Source organism: Exophiala xenobiotica, assembly GCF_000835505.1.
Source record: "Exophiala xenobiotica strain CBS 118157 unplaced genomic scaffold supercont1.4, whole genome shotgun sequence".
NCBI lineage: Eukaryota > Fungi > Ascomycota > Eurotiomycetes > Chaetothyriales > Herpotrichiellaceae > Exophiala > Exophiala xenobiotica.
This window is the reverse complement of record NW_013562491.1, coordinates 1,534,766-1,556,101: the sequence shown is the minus strand read 5'-3', so window position 1 is coordinate 1,556,101 and position 21,336 is coordinate 1,534,766. Positions and strand designations below refer to the sequence as shown.

The window sequence follows — 21,336 nt, the reverse complement described above, 5'->3', positions numbered from 1 at the left end:
GGCTGGTCGGAGGCAGTGGGACCTGCAAATTGCTTTCGGGCTTGACTCCGGTCGAGTAATGTTTATGTTAAGTTCGAATACCCACATAGACCTATAAGTGCACCGCCGAGTAAATCTAGGAACCCAACATCGAGATTTGGTGTCGGTATAGTGGCAGTATCCAGTAACAGAGTCCGGCAATGGTGGTAATCTTGACGACGAGTGACTCCGGACTCATGGAGTGACCATGTTCCTTTCTTTCCACCGGACAAGGGGTGGAATCGGTGGCTAGCATCGGCGACGAGGCTGGAGAGCTTACATACTACATTCGTGGCCAAGTCCAAGTTGGGACATCAAGGTCGCCGCTTTGGGGGCGATACTCTTACTCATCACCGTAAGCTGTCGTGGGGGCGCTCACGAGGCACTGGCGTTGTGCGAGTAATCGTGTCGAGTGACGCATTGTGTTTGGCGTCAACTTCAGCTGGACGGGTCTTTCGAAAATGTTTCCAATGCACGGGTTCACGGAAAATGGTATCACGTCCTGTGCAGGTTGACAACAACCGTCACCACGACGGCGGAACAGGGATGGAGCCGTGGCTGACAATGTTCAGCTCTTGAATGCGATGAGCGTGGATGAGATCCTGCGGCTCTACTCCATAGGACGTACCTGCATTGCATCAGATCCTGGTATGCAAAGCTTGTTGAAGCGGACTAGGATACAATATTAGAGGGTGATGCTTGAGGCTGGGAAAAGAAAAGGTCTCCTTATTGATTGGCCATCTCGTCAACACATGATAGTTCAGAACCAGTGGTAGTCACTGCAGTTCAATTGTACTTCAACATACTCAGCCTCTTCGTCCTGGTAGGGCATAATTGAGCATATCATATCTGCACAAACGAAGCAGGCCAGGAGCGTTTCATCGACGCGTAAAGCTGCAATTAACGCCGACCCTGCTCTGAGCACGGTGACTGGACTTGAGTTGCTCACCCAAGGTTTCCAAACACTCCACGATCGTATTTGCACCTCCACCACCCGAAGCCGCAAACCGCTTATGCACTGGTGCGTCTGACAACAGTTATTGTAACTCGCAGCATGTTGCAATGCTCCAGTTCTCAACCAGTTCTAAAGCCCACGAAGCCACTCGGCGTTAGACTTATTGCGATCTAGACCAGGTTACAAGATAGTGGAGCAGCACAGTCTTGGGCGTTGGTCTCGCGTACAGTCCTACCTTCCGCGTCGGATGGCGACGGCTCCTTTACAGCCGCAGTCGTTGCTCCCGTGAGACTACTCGCTCGGCCCTTCATCGATTTCGACGTGTTAATATGGCTCCGTGGCACTGGACTTGATGGTGATGACATTGCTTCCATACTTTCCTCAAACACGGAAAGGCCGACGCAATGTGTGTCCTTGTCAAGGCTCGTAAGAGAATGACTGGAAGCCGGAAAGACGATGCGGAGTAGCCTTTGTTGACGAGGCTGGAGTCGACCGTAGTTACAGCCACAACAACCGGACAGATAACTTCTGGACGATCAAGAGCGGGCTACTCTTGAGAAGTCGCCTGCCCAAGACGGCAAGAGATTGGTCGACCAATACCACGCTAGGTAGACGGACTTGTCTTGTGCTATCAAGCAACGTGGCTGTTCAGGCGTCGGCGCTTGCACAATACCCCAGGTCCCTCAGCAAGTCGCCAGCCAGGACGTCCATCCCCGCCGACGTGGTGTCCTCGATCCCAATGCCGAGAAAAAGAGGATCGTCGATATAACCGTGATATCGCTGGCCGTGGGTTTTCCAGCTCATGCTGGTCACATAAAACATCAGATCCTGGGGCAGGACCTTGCCGTTGAGGATCAAGGAGGCAGCCGCAGTCTCGTTTGTGATCGGGGTCTTCCCATGTATCCAGAGCGACTTCTCGGAAATGGCGTGCACAGCGAAAGGCGAACCACGTCGGAAGAGCATCACGTACGGATAGTATTCCGGATGGTACTCAAAGTATGTCTTGTGCTGGAAGATGGTCATGATGAAGGTATTCTCGTCGCTCGGGGAACAGCTTGGGTCGGATCGCTTGCACAGCGTTACCATAAGTGAGTTGGTCGCCTGGTGTATGTGTTCCCAACCCTCAACATGAAGTTCTGGCACATACTTGGCCAGACAGGCCGTGTCAGACTGCCGAGCTTCTGTGGACAGATCAGGCCCAACGGATCCATCAGGAGCAAGCCGGGTATACGTCCGGTTGGGATAGGTGTCTTGGTGGACATGGATCTGGTTTTGAGCATCCCAAAACAAGAACCAGTTCTTTTGCATCACCTCGGTCGGGGGTGGTCGTTGCATTTCGGTGCCATTGTGGAAGATTTGGTCCTCTTGGCCGTCCACGGAGAATTCAGGAATCAATGCGCCCAGGTCCTGAACATACAACCCCAAGCAGCTGTGAGTGGCCAGGGTGTTGTACACGATGTATGGCCTGTCAGGGCCCCAAAGGACACGGGAATCACGTGGTCCGGGCTTCCAGTTGAAATACGTGAGGTCGCCCTCGCAGTGACCATCCGTCCTTTTAACAGGCACTACGCTAGGTTTGTTCTCGCATCTGAGTGAACCATCAACGAATGAAGCAGTGCAGACTACTGCTGTGTGTTTCGTATTGTCCTGATTAGTCTGTCCAGAGGCGAAAACAAGGTAGGCGTCTGATCTGGTAGGGTGAGGAATGATGTTGGGATTGTACGCGCCATAATCTCCAAAGTCGATGTCGAAATACTCGCGGTCAGGTGTTGACAGCGAAAACAGCTTTCTGTGGATGGAAGAGTTGAAGTACGGTGAGTCGTCGTGGTCCTGTTCAGGGGAAAGCGGATGGGTAACGGTTTCGAAGAGAATTGGGCTACTGTGGTAGACATTGACGGCCAGTCCAAAGACCAACAAGGCCACGACGATGCTTGCTTTCGCTAGGGCGGTGTTGAACATCCTTGGGCAGATCAGTGCTGAAAAGCTAGAAGGGCAGAATTGGAGCATCAAGAGCAGCTGGACTTTGTCGCCAGCAAGAGGACGAAAATCACTGACATTATCATGTCTACGGGGTGTCACGTCTCATTCTGGCCAGACTGTGGTTTTACCAAGGCCGACACCATTGAAGCCACTGCCGGCGCCGGTATTGACGATTTAAATCATCAAGGAGGTCAAACTACTAAGTTAGTTACGGCGATGGGGATTTTCAGGGGCACCAAGCCTCGTATTGGCTAGGTACCTACCAGGTGGGTGTGAGGGTGTTCCCGGGTGTTGCAATCTCATTTGGGAATTGCCACAGCCGCCACCACGCCCAAGCAAGGGACGTTTTGGCTGTCCTCAATGAGCCTCCTCAGCCGCGGGAATAATGCCCGATTTTCTCGATCGACGGACAGGCCAACAACTTCTCAGGCCAACAACTTCTGCACTTGAATCATCGATCAGTCAGTCGTCCCTCCTTGGCCTTTGCTTGTGCAAGTAACGAAAGAGCACTGCACGCATCCGGTGGTGAAATAGCGTGGTCGACTATCGCCATGGTACTATGCATCGCAATTCGAGGTGGCCAACCTGTGCGGATTTTTGGAAAAGACTAGTAAGTACTCTCAGCACGAAGACGTCCTTGGTTTCTTTGCAGGCAGCCATGCTCGCACTATACGAACCGATGATCTCAACGATTGGAGACTACGTCGAGTCCAGTATCCGTACACTAAGGTGGCCAGACCATGGCAGATGTTCTGCCTCCTTGAATTTTTCCGCGTATTCCGGACGAGGCACGACCGATCTATCAGTGGGCACGAGATCATCATAAGGTCTAAGTTACTCCACGACCTATGTAGGGTTAAGACTCAAGTTCTTAGGCGAACTACGCCGAGCTTACGAGCAACTAAGGGCAGCAAAGGAGTCCATTCGAACCCCGATTGCGGGGAGCCTATAGGCGGGTTACGCTTAAGGGACCCCAGTCATGCCGAGAATAGGCTCTACTTTCGGCCTCAGCCGACTTCGCATCACTTAGGTTGTGTGGTTGTGTGGTTGTGTATCGCAATATTGTACGTTTGGCCTTACAGTCTCCATGTGGCCAGCTACCAGACAATGTCCTGGATCTGGTCAGGACAGCTATGGCGGATCTTTCAGCGGCAGCTCATTTCCACCATCAACATTGAGCGGAGCGAGTTACGTACAGCAGTCTGGGACAGCAATACCCGACCCCTGATAGGCCCTCAGTTGACAATCGATCCAAGAGGGCGTTGTGGCCACTGGGCGTGCCAACCAACTACGAGTACAATGCTACTCCAGGGGTCGCAAGAATCGCAAGAGATGCCCTGGACAAATGGCGCCTGTCCTCGCCCGGGTCGGACCCGCGAACACCAACAAGAGAACCGTGCTCAGCTCAAGCCATCTAGCCTTTTGTCCAATCTTTAGTAGGTCGGTGGACACTGCACATCGGACTCATGGCCCGCGGCCTGTCCTGGGAGGACAGATGCCCAACAAAGTCTATTGCCACGACTATTCCGCCACTGTACAGCGAAGGGTTTCACGGTCCCCGTGGCGGGCATTATGCATGCTGCTAGTACGCGTACGGTCAGCGAAGTTCAATAATGGCTTGGAATCGCATGCGCAGTCGTTTCACACAGGCTTCTACGGGTAGCTGATTACTCGCCATCGCCAGGACTAGTCCAACAAGTGAGTGGCTTTTGAGTCTGGTGCCGCAGATGTCAATACCCCATGACCGTAGCCTTCACATGCTTGACGTTTGGCACCGCTCAGAACTGTCTCCCGTTTCTTAAGCTTGCCGGCTGAGGAGAAGTCAATTGCTTGATCTTCGTCCTTTCCAAGCCAAATATGGCGGACCGCCAGTCCTCCGAGTCATCACATAGCGCAGCTGGACCACTGCGCTCGTCTGTAACAGACGCAGATGGCGAAATAGCCCTTCAACCTGTTCAGAACAAATCCGCAGAGGAACCACTTCTTGCTGAATCCGAGAGATCCTTCGAAGACCCCATTTACAACCAATACAAGTCGAGGCGCAAGACTTTGCTGTCGGCTTTGATCCTCTTATCGCTGCTGTGCCTGCTCCTTACCATTGCCGTCGGGATACTTGTCGCTCCTAAGGGGCTTGTGCATGGACACCGCGATGAGTCCCGCTGGAATGTCAAAAACTTCAAATCTTTTATCGCCTTTGGTGACAGCTACACCGACGAACGGCGGATGGCATACATCTCGCTACATAATAACACACCACCTCCACCCGGCACCCTTCTAGGCGAATCCTTCCACACCACTTCCGGTGGTCGAATTTGGGCTCGCTATGTTGTTCAATACACTGGGTCGTCTGACAACGGGCAGTGGACGCCGCAGATGAACCTGTACAACTATGCAGTTGGTGGCTCTTTCTGCACAAAAGAGATTGTACCTAGAGTGCACCCCACCCTCCTCGAGTACGCCGTACCAGCATTCGTGGCGGACCAGGACACGAACGAAACGTCGGAGCCATTATTTAAACCAGACCTCACACCATCCAACTCCGTCTTCTCGGTGTGGATAGGTACGAACGATCTGGGCATGTTTGCTTTCCTAACCGACGATCAAGTGCGCGGGAAAACGCTCACTGATTACACCGACTGCGTCTATACTGCCCTCGATGGATTATACGCTGCTGGGGCGAGAACATTCGTTCTTATGAATACCGCACCCCTGCATCTGGCCCCGGCATATGCAAACAGGACGCTGCATGGCGAAGGCAAAGGAGATAACAACGGCAGAGCCGAGAAGATGAAGGAACTCACAACTTCTGCCAACAATATATTCAGATATCAGACACCATATGAATTTACGGTCTCGCGCCGCTACCCGGGAGCACAAGTCGCACTATTCGACGTGTGGAGCTTGTTCCACGATATCTACTTCGATCCCGAAACTTACCTCAACGGAACAGCCCCGGCCAACGTCACAAGTTATATCACTCATTCAAAAGAGACTCGAAAGAGCCCAGATAGTTTCCTGTGGCACGACAATCTCCACCCCAGCGAGCAGACCGATCGGATCATTGCGAAGAATTTCGTGGAGGTACTCAACGGCACGTCCAAGTATGCTCAGTATTGGTGATTATCGTCCGTAACCAAAAGAGGCTCCCAAGAACGGTTCGTCGTTGTCACAGATCCTGTTAGCAGCTACGGTGCGCGGGTAATGTGACACTAAACGACGGCTATCTACATGTGTCTCCAGGAGGGCCCGCACTGAACCCTAGGCATGAACCGGAGCCCACATAAATACTTCAAAGACGAACCTCTCAGACCTGTCGCCATAATTCCAGCGCGAGACCGCTTTTCGGAAGTTTGGACCCAGACAGCAAGGCCTACGTCCTGGATTACCGAATGATACAGGCTCGCGTGACACAGGACTCGAGAAGGACGCCAAAACCGAGCCCGATGGTATCTATGCGATGAGTACGCAATCAAGGGCAGGCAATTCGAACGAGACACTTCTGCCCTTTTCACGGCCTCCGTGGTGCGTCCAATTTGATGTCTGTGGGCTTGTCCCGGAACCGAACGTGCCACTTCAACACTCTCAAGGGCCACTGTTGGGTCGGCGCAAGTATTTCTAGGCCTGCTAGCTGTTGGACGGAGTTTGGATTCATTCTTCACCGTTCAGAGACGTGTCGCTCATCTATTCAGCTAGTCTAGAGCCATTTATTTCAGGGGATACTAGTAGCTTTTCTCTATAGACTTCAGTCATCTTGTCGGATTTTACGATCAACATGATGCTATAAGCATTCAATGACAGTCGTCGAGCCGGCCCAGCTTGCTGCTAGCTAGAGTATGTCCTGCACCATTCTCCCACGACCTTCAGCCATTGCATGTTCCTGCCAGCGGCTGTTCAACGTTTCGAAGTATCACATACTTCTGGCAAAGTCAAAACATTGTCCCCTGATAGCATTGGTCGCTTCTGATATCAGCAGGACGTCCACCAGCATTTGAGATCTGCATGATTCCGGCTGGGCACGTTGTCTCGATCCGTTCTATGAGATCCTGACCTCGGCGTGCAGAAATGGCTTTTGAGACGACCAGGCTCCCTCCCATCTTGCTCCTCCGGTAAAAGCTTCCCGTACTGGGAATACCCGTGGTGTATCATCACGCCGGACTACTAGTGAAAACACGATTATGGACAACGAAAGCATCCTTGATCAGTCATCACACTAAGTGCGGGTCGTCTTTGCTCGGGATTTTGGCTTCGGAAGATCCGTCCTTTTCAAGATATGGCGATGCCACATCGCGTCGTGGTTCGGTGACATTGTGCAATGGCAGGGAGCCCCGCACAGAGCCGCTCCTCTTCTCCATTTCCTTTGCAAACGTCTGGTGAGTGCGTCAGTTTAACTTCTGGACCGTCACCGGTGGACGCAGGCACGTACGTATAACATGGTGCCGGTCAGAATAACGGCAATGCTGCTCACACGGGAACGAGTGAGGCGCTCGGCACCCAAAAATGCGACCGCGAGCAAAGACTGTAACACACCCCTTGCGGCGGTGGATATCATATGCCTAGCCAGTCGCAATCAGTCAGCTGGTGCCTCTAATGCAGTAAAACATGAGCACGTTTTCCACTTACGTTGTTGGGGACGTGACCCTGATCTGCAGGTATGCGGCCGCGCTCAGAGCAAAGTTGACGATGCCGGCAAGGAACGTTTGCTTCTCGAATGTCATCATTACAGGATGCGTGAGACCGAGAGCTGCGGTTTGCCAGAGTTCGCCATTCAGGACCACCATTATCGCATAGACCGGGGTCGTGGCCAATGAAGTAACAAAGACCAAGTCGAGCACTCCTGCTTCAAGAGCAAGATATTTCACGAGTACCGTCTCGAGAGCCGTCGTCATAGACGACCAGACCCCCCACATGATCCCGACATTTGATGTTCTGCCCATAGCCTCGCCAGAGACGCCGAGGACGAACCCAAATGTCGTTATCGCGCAAGCAATGAGCGCCCATCCGGTAGGCCGTGTTTTCGAAAGAAAGACGAACGAGAGCAAGATGGTAAACGGTAAGAGCAGTCCTCTTGCTATCTGGTAGAAAGATGCATTCACATTCTGGAGCCCGGGTTAGCTTTAGATCGTCGGATGGAGTGACACTGGGGATAAGGCGCCGTACAAGAAGACAATAGGTCTTGGATACTTGAGCAATGACCTTCATCGCCAGGAGAGGCGAAACGCCTCGGATGAATTTGCGATCCAGTTTCGGAAGTGTGTACAGCTTCAATGCAGAAGCAACCATTACAAAACCGATTGACATGATTGATTGGCACAGAAGTAGCATCACTGGCACAGGCAGTGTGTTCAGCACGGTCTTGTTGATTATGGTGACTGCCAGTGCGGTACTGATGTGGAAGCCAACCGTCAGCATGACGGAGAGCCTGGAAGGCGATCTTTCCGCCATGTTGATGTGATGGAAAGACGAGAATGGGATCAATGGGAGGAAGCACGTCAATTGTCTCTTGGTGATTCTGAGCACATGGACGACTCCGAAGACTTGGAATTCAAAAAGATTGATTAACCTATCGACCGAATAAGGCTGCTCCTGTAGCGGAGGGTACGTAGTATGTGGTATTGATACCGAACACTTGTAAAAAGTCGTCACGCATAACGGGGATATGCAGTACGAGTAATAATACTATGGTAGTACTCCGCAGGATTGCCAAATTAAAGGATGTCCACGAGATGCTGATGAATTGGTGATAAACGTGCATTAGTTCAACCACGAGGCTGAAGGGATCCGCGTATGTGGAGCCAGCCCTCGTCGACTCCGAGCCCCTTTTGTGACCGGACCGGGGCCCACAGACCCCTTCGAAACACGATAGCGGCCAGGCTCATTACCACAGTCGCGGGTATACAGTACTAGTTAGTCCACCATGCCTAAGTCTAGCCACAACCCATACCTGCAACGACTTAGACCCTGTAAATGGGGAGAGCTCCACATCCATATCCGGATGGTAGCGTTCGATGTCATCACATTGTATCGTTTCAATACTGTGGCCATCTCCCAGTCCATCACGAAATCCCAAGCAGTCGACAGTCTTTCTCTCACAACGCTTCGCCATGCATCCTGTGTTCAACAGGACCATCTGTTCGAGACACTGGCTGATCTCAATATGCGTCATCTTCGTCACTGCCGTCCTTTTCCTCTCTCATTCCGCACCAACCAGTCTACGGCAATCAGTGACCGGAGGATTCTACAGTGACGGCGATGCTTGTTCGGATACCTTAGCTTCTCATGTCGAGTTGCTCCAGAGGGAGTATTCAAAATTGTTGGAGGGTGTGACACATGTGGCCAGGATAGGATTCCCAGATCATGGGTAAGATATCAAGACGCTGCTGTGAGGAGATGCCGACTGACATTCCAATTAGCAACAAGGGAGACTCCGCGATTTGGGTTGCCGAGGAAGTACTCCTCGAATCCCTGGGCATCCAAACCGTGGCCCTAACCGTTGATAATGGTTTCTACGACAAGAGTGAAATTCGCAAGGCACTAGAGGCCCATGGCGGACCGGAAAAGACGGCCATCATGTTCGTTGGCGGTGGTAGTTTCGGCGATTTATACCACATGATACAAACCAACCGCGAGAACATCGCCAAAGACTTCCCGGACTACCGCATCCGCTCCTTCCCTCAGTCCTATAAGTTCAAGGACGAGAAGAACCTGTTGCAGGCGCAGGAGGCATATGGTCAACATCCTGATCTCCAGCTTGCCGCACGAGACGTGAAATCCTATATGAAAATGCAAACGGACTTCGGCAAGAAGCATAAGATCTTGCTGCTCCCGGACATCGCAACTATGCTGGTGGCCCGTCCAGTCCCCGCAAGAGTCCCAAAGGGTGATGGACTCAACATCCTCTTTCTGGGTAGGGTGGACCACGAGGGTTCGCAGGACCATTACAAAGACAAGGCGTTGTTTGAAGAACTGCGACAACTCACTGATGGTGACGGCAAGCAGGTCAGCGTGGACATCACGATGATGGACTGGTTGGACTCTGAACCTGCTGGACTTCAAGACGCCACGTACGAGGCGAAGGCCCGGCTCAGGCTGGACTGGACTTATGATTTCTTGAGCTCATACGATCTGGTCATCAGCGATAGGTTGCATGTTCACATCCTGAGCACTGTCTGGAACATTGACCACATCACGGTGGAAGAGGGGTCATACGCCAAACTGAGATCTTACCACGAGACTTGGCTCTCTGGATGTGGCAATCGAGTGTCCATGGCACAAAGCGTCAGAGAAGCTGTGGATGCAGCGAAAGACTGGTACCAACGGGGCCGGTCGTTTGTCTAGAGCTGCACAGCTAGGCGTTGGTAGGATGTCCAATGTCCATGAATTATTTCGAGCGATTAGCAGCAAGTACAGTGGCGCTCAACAACCAGCTGCCTCAGAGCCTCTCGAACGAGCACGCTCGGCTACGAATTACATGAATTGCTGGTGCTCGAGAGTTATGGGGGCTATTTTGATCGTATCTGCGCCATCCTTGTCTGCAATGTTGGAATTGGGGGGTCGAAAGCAGCGAGTACGGAGTTATCAATCTGACTAATGCAATTCCTGAGTCCCAACCCCTGTACGGCGTACTGCTGTACTATGGTACTTGTATTCATGACAATAATGCTATGGCGATTTTACCCCTGACAGCATAATACTGTACAAAACTAGCTTCGAGAGATGCAGCGCCACGAAGCGAGAATTTCGTTAGTCCGGGTGTATCGAAATGTTCTGCAGGGATGTGGAGAGCACACCCGATAAGGGGTGGATCACTACCAGAGATTACGGGCGTGGCCCTTGGCTGGCTGAAGAGTTGGAAAAAGATTTCTTGGGGCTTGAGCCGGGCATGCAGTATCGGTCCTTTCGGACCTGACGAGGCGAATATTGGATAGTCGCCATTCGAGGTCGAGGCCATCTCATGTCCGTTTCTGGCCGGTCGTCAAATCTCAGGGCTCGCGGATCTATGGCCTGTCTCAAACGTTGTTTGGCCACCATTTTGAGGGGGGGGGTAGCTGCGCTTACTTGCACATGTGGAACATTGGGAGGACTACGTACAGCCTTGTCCATTACCACTCAACGTCTCGTTGAGTTATACCACTGCAGCCGCCACCGGCAGACTGATGCTCCCTACTTAGGTTTCATTGGATCTGACTGGCTTTGCCCGAAATACTGTAAGGACCGCTTTGTCCCAGATATCAGTTCTGTCGCTTCGCCCAAAAACATCGAGGTTCACGGCACACAATCAATCCAGGCACTATGGGACACCAAGAGAACTTGACATTCTATGGCTTTCCGATCAAGTACCTCTCTTTGCTCACGCTCGTGGTTCAAAACTCGTCCTATGTACTGCTGCTGCGGTACTCCCGCATTCGACCGGGGACCAAGTATCTCACGTCGACGGCCGTGGTCACCTCGGAGCTCACCAAGTTGATCATTTGCACGACCATCCACCTCTATCAGCGGCGCCAGGAATTCTCAGAGACCTCTTCATCATTGCCATTGACATCGGACAATGCAAAGGTCGAGTCCGGCGTCGTGCACGGAACATCACGTTTCTTCAAGGAGGTCTTTTCCATTAACTCTGGTTTCTTCGGAATATGCATACCTGCCTTCCTGTATACCTTGCAGAACAATCTCCAGATCATTGCTGCATCTCACCTGGACGCCGCAACCTTCCAGGTCAGCTATCAAGGCAAGATTCTTACGACAGCCCTCCTGTCCGTGGTGTTACTCCGCACGAAACTTTCGAGGAGGAAATGGCTCTCTCTTCTGTACCTCACCATTGGAGTGGCGGCCGTCCAGATCTCCCCATCGGGGTCATCGTCGAACTCTTCGGCATCCCAGGGCTCTTGGGCCATTGGCATGAGTTCCGTGGTCGCAGCTTGCTTCCTCTCAGGACTTGCAGGGGTTTCTTTCGAGTTGATTCTCAAGCGGACAGCAACGTCCCTCTGGATTCGCAACATCCAGTTGAGTGCCGCTAGTCTAGCCATTGCACTATTCGGCAGCTTGGTCTACGACAAAGCCGCCATCCGGGAGCAAGGCTTCTTCCAGGGCTACGACCTAGTCGTAGTGAGCACTATTCTGATGCAAGCTGCTGGAGGGCTCGTCGTGGCAGTGGTGGTGAAATATGCAGACAACATCCTGAAAGGCTTTGCAACGAGTCTGTCGACCATTGTCTCGACGGTTGCAAGCGTCTACTTCTTCGAATTCGTGGTTTCCGCTTACTTCCTCGAAGGCGCCGCCCTGGTTTTTGTGGCGACATACATCTACGGCCTTCCGGACGCATCTGTGGAAAGGTTTGCGCGTGAAAGCTCAACTATGAGTACGACTACTGAAAGCGACCTAGAGACGGCCAAGGTCACCGTCGAAGAGTACTTGGATGGCCGCTCAAGTGATGGCGATGAGCGGTCTCTCCTGCAGCGGGACATGGAGCTCATCGAGAAGACCTGAAGTGCGGAAACTGGGGGCCAAATTCTGTTCCATATAATGCAACTTTCCACGGCAGTGTAGACCTTGGCTTGTTCCCACAGAGTGCATAGCATAGCAAACTCAGGCAACTACAGTAACTCTTCATTTCTCTTCATTTCTAGTGGTATCACTTCGGATGTATCTAGGACGCACTTCTTGCTCCGAAGTTACGGGCGGGAGCAGGCCTTCCAGACAAAGGCCTCATACAATAGTGCGGACCGGTTGACAGCCTTGCCGAATGCTCCTGAAGGAAAATGAAACAGCGGCCTCAAAGAAACATCATTCAGCACGCCATGAGGAGGAAGTCCCAATGCAATGTGTTGAGACCGAGGTCGCTGCAAGCCGTCGGCGGCCGTCCAAAATTCGAAATACCGGCTTTTCCGCAATTGGTGGCTGTCTGATGTGGTCCAACATTTTAGGCTCATGCACGGCTCATGGTACCTGAATGTGCTACGTAGCTTGGCAGGGGTGGGCTTCTTCACCCTCGTGTCCCCTGCACGGCCCCTGTCAATTCCAGATGCTTGGGGTGGAGATGACCTGTGCTCCGGTCGGGTCCTGTGGAGGCAGTGGAGGCCTGGAAAAGATTAGCTAATATGCAGGTCCGGAGCCCAGTAAAGGTTAATATCGCTGGTGGTCCTCGGTATCGTACTCTGTACGAGGTAATTATCTCCAGGGGCATGTGAACCTGCAGGGGTGGTGACCCTTTGACCCTTTCAGGTTGCAAACGTTTTCGGTGAATCCCTGGGGCCAAGGTGTTTGATACTGAATTAGCAATCAATAGAGCGCCACAAGATTTCCCAAAGAACCACAGCGAGATGTATCTGCATCCTTTGATTCTTTTCAGGAGTTGGTTCTATTACGGTTTCAGCCGTATACCATAGTACGTTGCCATACGCGAAAGCCCAGCTGCGCGCAGGCCGGAACAAATTTGGTGGTTGTTTCCGGACTGTTCTACCATAGTACCAGCCGGCGGTTTTGCAACATCACGAGCTCACGGTCTGCCTCAGCTTGATTGACTGATTGAGTGATTGGTTGGTTGGCCGATCTCTGAAGACTTACAGTACTACCTCCCACGCCCTCTTCGACCCGACGCAGTACTGTATCCTCATCCATCTGAGTGAACTCGCACACCAACCGTGGTCCGACGTGGCCGTTATTCCTTTTGCGTAGGACACTGGGGGGAGTCATGAAGTACGCAACGACCTTCGCGACCATCTTTGCGGCCGGCGTTGTTCTACATCTTTTCTTCGCATTGTCCACGGGGCGAATTGCGGGCACTTCGAAGCTCGAAGCTGGTCGATCATCGTCGAACACAGCAACCAGCTATGTCCCTCCCACGAGTAGCAAAGCAGCGGGCAATCTGAACGACGTCTACAATCGAACCCTCGGCTTTCAAGAGATTTTTGTGGTGTCTCTGCCCGAACGCAGTGACCGTAGAGACGCATTCCGGCTTCAAGCGTCCGTGACCGATATATCCTACACCTTCACGAATGCCGTCCTCGGAAAGAACGTCCCTACAAAGGCGCAGCCGTGGGGCATGCACCGAGAACCGGCAGAGGTCGGGTGCTGGCGGTCACATCTCAATATAATGCAGTACATGGTGCAACATCGCATTCAAACGGCATTGATCTTCGAGGACGACGCCGACTGGGAGGTCGCCCTCAAAGCACAGCTGTTCCAGGCCGCTCGTGGGGCTCGTTGGCTGCTTGACGACACCGAGGACAAGCCATCTCACTCGCCATACGGTGACGGATGGGATGTTCTCTGGCTCGGCCATTCCGGGGTAACCAGCATAGAAACAGAGAGACGCCGTTGGGTCGTCGCGAGGGATCCTACCGTCACCCCACCCAAGACCAGAACGACATGGTTCGAGCCCAAGATGGAGACTTGGGAGGTCGGCCCTGCTCCCGACACACAGACGCGCATTTACTTTGTTTCGGGTCTTGGGTATGGCAGTTCGGCCTGGGCACTCACCCTGGCGGGCGCGGAAAAGGTCCTCTACGAGCTGAGCCTCAATCCTTTCAACGATCCGATCGACTCTGGCATGGGTAAATTATGCGCCGAGCACAAGTCCAACCTCACCTGCATTGCACCCTTTCCAGCCGTCGTGGGCATCTCGAAGCCAGCAGGCCCTCTCAGCCGTGGTAGTGACATCCTCTCCGGCCTCGACAAGGGAGGAGAAGTCCGGAAAAAGCCAGGGTCTGAGCGGACCGTCTTCTCTACCCGGCTGAATATGCGTCGAATCCTCAACGGCTCAACCGAGTATGAGAGCCAATATCCAGCCATCACCGGGAAGTATATGACCCTCGAGCAGATCGGCAGAGCAGTCGGTCATGGCGAAGTGCTGCCTCCGATATGAGAGGCACGAGGCAAATATGTCGAGCAACGAAAAGCCTACTATGCCGCAAGGGTTGTGCAGTAGCTGCCGAATGTGAAGGCCTAGATTGGATCCGACTATTTCGCACCTGAATTTCCCCTGGTCAGAGAGTGTACCACATGTGCAGGCCTTGCACACGTTTCCGTGTCACTGTCGGAGGGCAAGCTCCCTTTTCCCTCCTTCGGAGTCCAGATGATCGGTCATGTCAAGCCTCATGGAAGGTGGCTGGTGTTTGTCAATGGTATCAAGACCAGTCGCACCTGCTGGTGCCGAGAATCTTGGGCCTGATGAGTCAAAGGTCTGCTATGAGACGATACACAGTTTTGGTACGGGAACCGCTGGCTGTCCGGCATGCTGGACATCCCTCTGGAAGATTTGAATATGATGATCCCGTATGTCCGCTCGGCGACGGAAGAGTACTGTGCTCTAAAATGTCAGCGAGGCTCCATCAAGGACGGGTCGTCGACTACTTGCCGGAGTCAATAATGGAACAAGGAGGAGATGTAAGAAATTGGGGCTGACTAGTACAACGCAAACTCTGGCCCGCATGGTTGATCAGCAATCATATCAGACCTGGCTGATTTCAGAAAACTATGGCTCCCATGGTATATCCTATCTATCTCTATACCTACAACGCCAGACAGAGGACGTCGTGCGTGGCATTCTCAATAATCAAACGTGACTTTGTACATGTTGAACTCCCAATTCGGACCCAGAGAGAAGTACCAGGACTTGTGACTCTTCCCACTGGGAGAATACTCGGGATGCATCATCATACCGTAACTTCCGGAGAAGTTGCCACCACCTGCAATCTGATATGAACCTCTCCAGGGTCCCCAGGGGGTGTTCGAGGTGTACATGTCAACGGTCTCGGAATAATGACCGCACAGCATGATATATTTGTTCAGATAGTTGTTGTAGACGACGGAGCCCCAGACGCCACACAAGTCGGCCTCTTCATTGTTCTCAATCATTGCGCCGACTTCCTTGGTGGTGTTGGAGGGAATGCCTGAGATCCACGTATCGTTGGTGCCAAACTTCAAAAATTCGTACTTGTCAGCATCGAACACGTCGTCAGAGGCGTTGACACGGCCAACGGTGGTATGGGACGGCCCGCCACCCGAATAGACATAAATATAGTCATCAACCCGCAGAATCGCAAGAAGTCCCAGCATAATGGCGTGTGGTCCGGTTAAAAGAGGGCCGACTCGAGTAGCAACGGGCCTGTCGTCGCCTAGGGTCACCGCTGACACCGAGTTTCCTCTGTTGAGATAACTGGCCCCAGGTCCGTTTCGCCAGTGTTCCCAGCCATAGACCACGCCGTGCGTCGAGTTGATTGGCGCCACATTCGATGTGTACATCCCCCAGTTTTTCCAGGGCTGCGAAAACTTTTGGTCGCCAGACCACGGTTGGACGAAGTTGTTTTCAGCGACGTTCTTGATTCCGGTGGTGTTCACGAGCATGACGTCGTCCGTACCATAGAATGCTGGTGACATGGAGAAGCCGCATAAGGCCAAGTCATCACCACACATCATGTCGCCGCAGTTCCAAATGACCTTGTCCCCAATTTTACCCGTTCGACAGTTATCGCCTCTAAGACCTCTCTTCTGAAGAACGTCGGTGAACTTGAGGTCGCCCATATAATCCAGGGTCCATTTGTCACCTTTGTCTGCTTTGAATTGCGAGGGTGAAGGCAGTTTCCCGGTCGGCAGCGAACTGTGGGTGCTGGTGGTGCTTGCTTTAGTTGATGAACTTGACTTTCCGGTTGTTCTCTGAACTAATAAAGCATCTGATCCGACTGTAAACGAGGTGGAGAAGGCAGATGTTGGTGATGATAATGGAGTCGTGCTGACCGTCGTCGAAAAGCTAGATGAGGCCGCTGACGACGAGGTAATTGATGATGAGACAGCAGCAGATGCCGTCGTCGAAGAGGTCGATGTTGTGATGGATTTTAGGACCTCAGCCAGGCTCGAGGCCGTAGCGATATCTGATGTAGTTTGTGTCTGCCCGGGTGCGGTTATGAAGGATAAAGGACCGGCGTCCGTGGCAGAATGTAGTTGTTGAGAGCTAGGAATGGTTGTCCATGTCCCGTCGACCAGCAAGCAACGAATTGAGAGCTCACAGATTTGGTAACAAAGATCCGGGAGACCATTGCCATCGAAGTCGAAATACCGTTTCTGCAGCGGCGATGCCCTGCCGCCTGCGAGGCTCGTCAAGAGCAGCACGGAAAGAGTCCAAACATGCATGATGCAAAACTGGTAAAAGGTATGGACGGTGGGAGACTTGCCTGAAGCCAACACCACCAATAGAAAGGAATGTATACTATTTTCTGACGAGGTAGGTACCTCCTCTGCTGAAAGTTGGCATTGCGTTGCTTATGACGGTCATGTGTAGATGATGTTCGCCTAGCCGGATGTTTACGTGGTGCCTTGTGTGGGCTGTCAGGCTCGAGAGCTCCATTGGACACATACGTCAGGACAGGCAACCATGCCACTCCGAGATTGACGAATAGGGGTTCTGAAACTGACGCATGGCATGATAGCGCCAGCAGGATGCATTGGACGAGTGCCAACGTCGTTCACAACCTGTCCGGTGAGCCACGGAGTCAATCAAGATTACTCAGGATCGTTGCAGAACGCAAGATCTAAATCGGCACCTGGGCATGGCATGGCGTGGCATGGATCTACCTCTCCATGGGACTGATAGGCCAAAATAAGACTGTACAGCCCTCCAGCACTTCCATGAAGTATAGAAGGGAGTATAAGGCCGGAATTTGCAGGGCTGGAGGAGCAGATGCATCAAACAGGTGGCTGAATCCTAACGTTGCCTTGTCAACAGATAAAGAGATTTGTGTGATCCCTGCTGTGATGCCGAATTGGAGACGGGCCAGTAAGCAAAAGCAAGGGCTCACCAGGCTTCGCAAGCAAAGATTAGCGATGCACTTGTGCCGATATCGATGGCTGTAGCCTGTAGCTTGTAGCAATGTAGGCGAGTGGCTCCGTTTCAGGCCCCGAAGTGGGCAAGCAGACAAAGAAGGATCCAAGTCCATGGAGCGCCACACTGGGCTGAAACTGAGATCCAGGGGGCTCCTGAAGCGCGTTTTTACTGTACAATCGCGTAACCTTGCCGGGTCCTGCTCTGAGATGAGTGCATGCCGCATGGTCGTCTTCATCATCCATTGTAAAAGGATCTCATGTGGCCCTCCAGCGCCGTCAGTGTTCTCGTCAGTCCAAACAGATGCTGGGGACATGGCATGTGGAAAGAGAGAAAGCATCTTACTAGTACATCTGAACCTTCGGACTGGAGTCCAGACCGGTCAGCGTTGGAGGGGGGATTCGCCTGGCCATTTTCAGGCATCAGTTTCGTGCTGACGAGGTGACTGGAGGTGCCCTGACGGCCCCAAAGCCAAGCAAAGAGGCCCAGCTGGTGAAGCCCAAGAGCCCATGAGCCCATGATGAACCCCACATGTGAACTGGGCCGTCGGAATGGTGGGCTTAATCAGATAGTCAGGCATCCTCCGGCATCAGGACCGATCCTGGGCTCAAGATAGGGCTCACTGAGTTACCCTCAAAGTGAACTGATGATGGACGTTCAAATTGACTACGAAACGAAGCGCATTGACCTTTGTTTGTACACCGTAGGGAGGACACATGGATCCTGTTGAAGGCAATTCGCTGCCCGTGCGAGGAACAACTGGCTGTAGAACACTTGGTCTTCAAAAATCCGTGCGCAAGAAGCACCAGTCACCCACCAGTGCCCTTCGAATGGCGTAGTGAATACTCCATATGTCATTTTTGGACTCATCATGGCTACCTGGTATTCATCGTGGAGATCACATTTCTGGGCTGCTCTTCTCTGGCCATAAAGGGGCTAACTAGTATTGAGCGTGAGCCTTGTAGTCGTTATTTGGGCCCACGGATCCATTCGCAGCAGAAAACCTCAGTGTGTGAAAGACTCGAATGTGGCAGTCTCGAACCACGGCCTAGTGAGCCTGTAGGCTACTATGTAGAAGGCTTTACTGTGGAATCACCAGTACTTCAGGGGAGATTGCTCCGTGCACAATGGGCTGTCAGTGACAATGACACCTTGGGTAGTTGGGAGTGGCCTTCTTGGGAAGAACGACCTTACTGGCGAGCTGGTTCGATAGTATCTACGTCGCCAAGTCTGGTGTGCCAGAGAGTTTTAGGTGGCAAGTCAGATCGACAGCGATTAGGCTGTCGTGACGGCTTTTTTGCCTGCTACGATGAATCCATATCCATACTTCGTACATTGCTGTGAGATAATGCCAGCGTGGTGGATAATTGTTCGTGGTGTCCCTCGGACTGAACAGAAATTGAGCGGCAACCGTGCCTTCACAACTTGTCCATTGTCAGTTACGCACAGCAGAGCTGCCTTCATCTTGTCATGGGCGGTAACGATGCTTGATCATAATCGCACGCTTCGTAAACATGCTCTTCGGCGACGCTTGCCACTCCAGAATGACCGAAAAAGAAGCGAGCACATGAGCTCCAGGGGTATCTCCATTACGCCTCCCAATCCACCTCTCACCATTGATAAGCCATAGAACGCCATAGCGATGGACACCACATCCTTCGAAGCCACAGTGTCAAGTGATTCTCCCGTGGACTATTCAGCATGAAGCCATTCAAGACGTGAGTGATCAAGCGTTCTGCAGTAAGACAACAAATGTCGCCTTGCGGCCCTGAACATGATCAAGATAAGCGTCGAGCTCGTCGTCTTCTTCAATCAGGTAGGATATCTCATTGCCGGCAGCATCTTTCTCAATCCCATCAATGCGAGCAGGTTTGGCATTCGGATATTTAATCGCGAGGATCGCCTGGAGTTCTTGCACTGTACGAGCGGACAACGAACCTAGCCACATCTTGGTATTGCTGTACAAGGTCGACTTCGGATGTGGACGGATATAAACAGGTGTCATGGCAGAGATCGGTGGAGCTCCATCATCGGCGGCTTGCAGCAGATTGGGGTCGATTTGAAGATCCGATAAATCAGTATTCTGTACTGGATTTGAGACTTCACTGTACGGATTGACTGGCTGCAAGGGTGCGTAGGCGCCGTCTGTAGTAGCCTGACCGGTCTCCTCGATTTCGGGCCGAGTTGAAGACTGGGCGGGCTTCTGCCTGAAGGTGCCGTTCTTCTTTGCTCGATCGTCTCGGACCCGTTTCATCACATCGCGGCACAGCAGCTCTAGAGCAGCCTTCTTCTTCTCGTGCTCGGGATCTTCCTCGCCGGGGGCCAGTATCTGCTGCAACAAAGGAGTAGTGGCGATCCAGCGGTCCTTGAGTTCCTGCCATTTGTCGGGTCCCATTTCAATCTTACTGGTGTAGTGCTCTGCCAACAGGATGTCGTAGAAGCCACTACGGATCTGTCGACTCTGCTCGGGATTCAGGCCGAGAACATTTTTCGACTCGAGGATGGTCAGGCGACGGCCCATGGTTCGAAGACGTTTCGTCACATCTGTGCAAATAACATCCAACGCGAGCTCTTTTGTCTGGGTTTCTTGAGGATCCGCAGAAGCAGTATAGAATCTGGCCTGCAGGAGATCGTTCTCACTGATCAGTCGAGTTTTGATGGCGTGCCACTTCTCGGCTCCGGCCACAGTCTTCTGAAGAAGTCCCTCAGCTTCGCACATAGCCTGGAACTGATCACGGATTGCGCGATACTGCTTCGTGCTGAGAGACAGTATCTCTCTGCTTTCCTCGAGCGTGGTCTCGGAGGGAAATCGAGGTGGGCCGGGAGGGTCGGCTGGGAGTCCGGCGTACCCTTTGGTTCTGCGACGACGCTTCTTCTTCTGACGTCTCTCGTCACTGATCGCCTTGAGTTGTTCGAGTCTCTCCTTTTGTTTTTGAACAAACTCCTCAGGTGGTTCGTCAGCAGTACCAGGTTGAGGTGGCGGAGCCGATTCAATGAGTGCACCCTCTTCTTGAGCAGCCCGGATCAATTGTGCCTCGAGTGAAGCCTCCTCTTCATCGGCAGGTGTCTGCTTAGCACCGTTGGGTATGCGCATCAACCAGCGGTGTTTGGCACGCAATCTCATCAACTCCCGCTCCTTGATATCGTGGCCTTCTGCATGAAGCACAGCAAGCATGTTTCTTTGGCTGTAGTTGGCTTCCCATAATTGCCTCACGCGTTCCACCAAGTCTTCATCACGGTGAGCAGGCTTTCGCTTCGAGGGAAATCCCCAACGCTTGAACTGAGTTTGGAAGGCACGCTTCGAAGGAGCGAAGTTCGTGGTGTCACGCATGTACTGCATGATTTCCTCGAGCGACTGTTATGCGTTAGTGAGGACCAGATGAAGAAGGCAGAAAACATCCAACATACCTTGCGCTCTTCGATGTAGAGTTTGTACAATGCATCTTTGTGCGGTTCCCAGTTGTAGACCTAGAGGTGTGAGAGATGCATGTTTGCTTGCGATATGGACTACTCACCATGATGACCTACGCGTTGCTCGACCGTACACAAACCGCGTTTCGAGGATGTTGGA

General features: G+C 52.5%; 8 protein-coding genes across 8 annotated transcripts; 4 read left to right on the top strand and 4 right to left on the bottom strand.

Moving 5' to 3' along the window:
• Window positions 1-670: 670 nt before the first annotated feature.
• Window positions 671-3,091, bottom strand: PV05_06763 (uncharacterized protein). Its single transcript, XM_013459533.1, has one exon. It carries the CDS (start codon window positions 2,978-2,980, stop codon window positions 1,622-1,624), a length of 1,359 nt encoding a protein of 452 aa, XP_013314987.1. The 5' UTR covers window positions 2,981-3,091; the 3' UTR covers window positions 671-1,621.
• Window positions 3,092-4,599: 1,508 nt separating this feature from the next.
• Window positions 4,600-6,835, top strand: PV05_06762 (uncharacterized protein). The gene has a single exon (XM_013459532.1). It carries the CDS (start codon window positions 4,811-4,813, stop codon window positions 6,071-6,073), a length of 1,263 nt encoding a protein of 420 aa, XP_013314986.1. The 5' UTR covers window positions 4,600-4,810; the 3' UTR covers window positions 6,074-6,835.
• On the bottom strand, window positions 6,656-8,505 carry PV05_06761 (uncharacterized protein). The gene is made up of 4 exons (XM_013459531.1): window positions 8,111-8,505; window positions 7,574-8,049; window positions 7,377-7,506; window positions 6,656-7,320 (listed from the first exon to the last, which is right to left on the bottom strand). The coding sequence occupies exons 1-4, from the start codon at window positions 8,393-8,395 to the stop codon at window positions 7,159-7,161; spliced, it is 1,053 nt and encodes a 350-aa protein (XP_013314985.1). The 5' UTR covers window positions 8,396-8,505; the 3' UTR covers window positions 6,656-7,158.
• A 460-nt stretch (window positions 8,506-8,965) lies between these two features.
• PV05_06760 (uncharacterized protein) lies at window positions 8,966-10,620 on the top strand. The gene is made up of 2 exons (XM_013459530.1): window positions 8,966-9,311; window positions 9,364-10,620. The coding sequence occupies exons 1-2, from the start codon at window positions 9,055-9,057 to the stop codon at window positions 10,286-10,288; spliced, it is 1,182 nt and encodes a 393-aa protein (XP_013314984.1). The 5' UTR covers window positions 8,966-9,054; the 3' UTR covers window positions 10,289-10,620.
• A 251-nt stretch (window positions 10,621-10,871) lies between these two features.
• Window positions 10,872-12,632, top strand: PV05_06759 (uncharacterized protein). Its single transcript, XM_013459529.1, has one exon. It carries the CDS (start codon window positions 11,243-11,245, stop codon window positions 12,434-12,436), a length of 1,194 nt encoding a protein of 397 aa, XP_013314983.1. The 5' UTR covers window positions 10,872-11,242; the 3' UTR covers window positions 12,437-12,632.
• Window positions 12,633-13,252: 620 nt separating this feature from the next.
• On the top strand, window positions 13,253-15,972 carry PV05_06758 (uncharacterized protein). Its single transcript, XM_013459528.1, has one exon. It carries the CDS (start codon window positions 13,641-13,643, stop codon window positions 14,811-14,813), a length of 1,173 nt encoding a protein of 390 aa, XP_013314982.1. The 5' UTR covers window positions 13,253-13,640; the 3' UTR covers window positions 14,814-15,972.
• Window positions 15,353-17,317, bottom strand: PV05_06757 (uncharacterized protein). Its single transcript, XM_013459527.1, has one exon. The coding sequence runs from the start codon at window positions 17,075-17,077 to the stop codon at window positions 15,497-15,499; it is 1,581 nt and encodes a 526-aa protein (XP_013314981.1). The 5' UTR covers window positions 17,078-17,317; the 3' UTR covers window positions 15,353-15,496.
• A 1,670-nt stretch (window positions 17,318-18,987) lies between these two features.
• PV05_06756 (uncharacterized protein) lies at window positions 18,988-21,331 on the bottom strand. The gene is made up of 3 exons (XM_013459526.1): window positions 21,281-21,331; window positions 21,174-21,233; window positions 18,988-21,120 (listed from the first exon to the last, which is right to left on the bottom strand). The coding sequence occupies exons 1-3, from the start codon at window positions 21,281-21,283 to the stop codon at window positions 19,492-19,494; spliced, it is 1,692 nt and encodes a 563-aa protein (XP_013314980.1). The 5' UTR covers window positions 21,284-21,331; the 3' UTR covers window positions 18,988-19,491.
• Window positions 21,332-21,336: the final 5 nt, after the last annotated feature.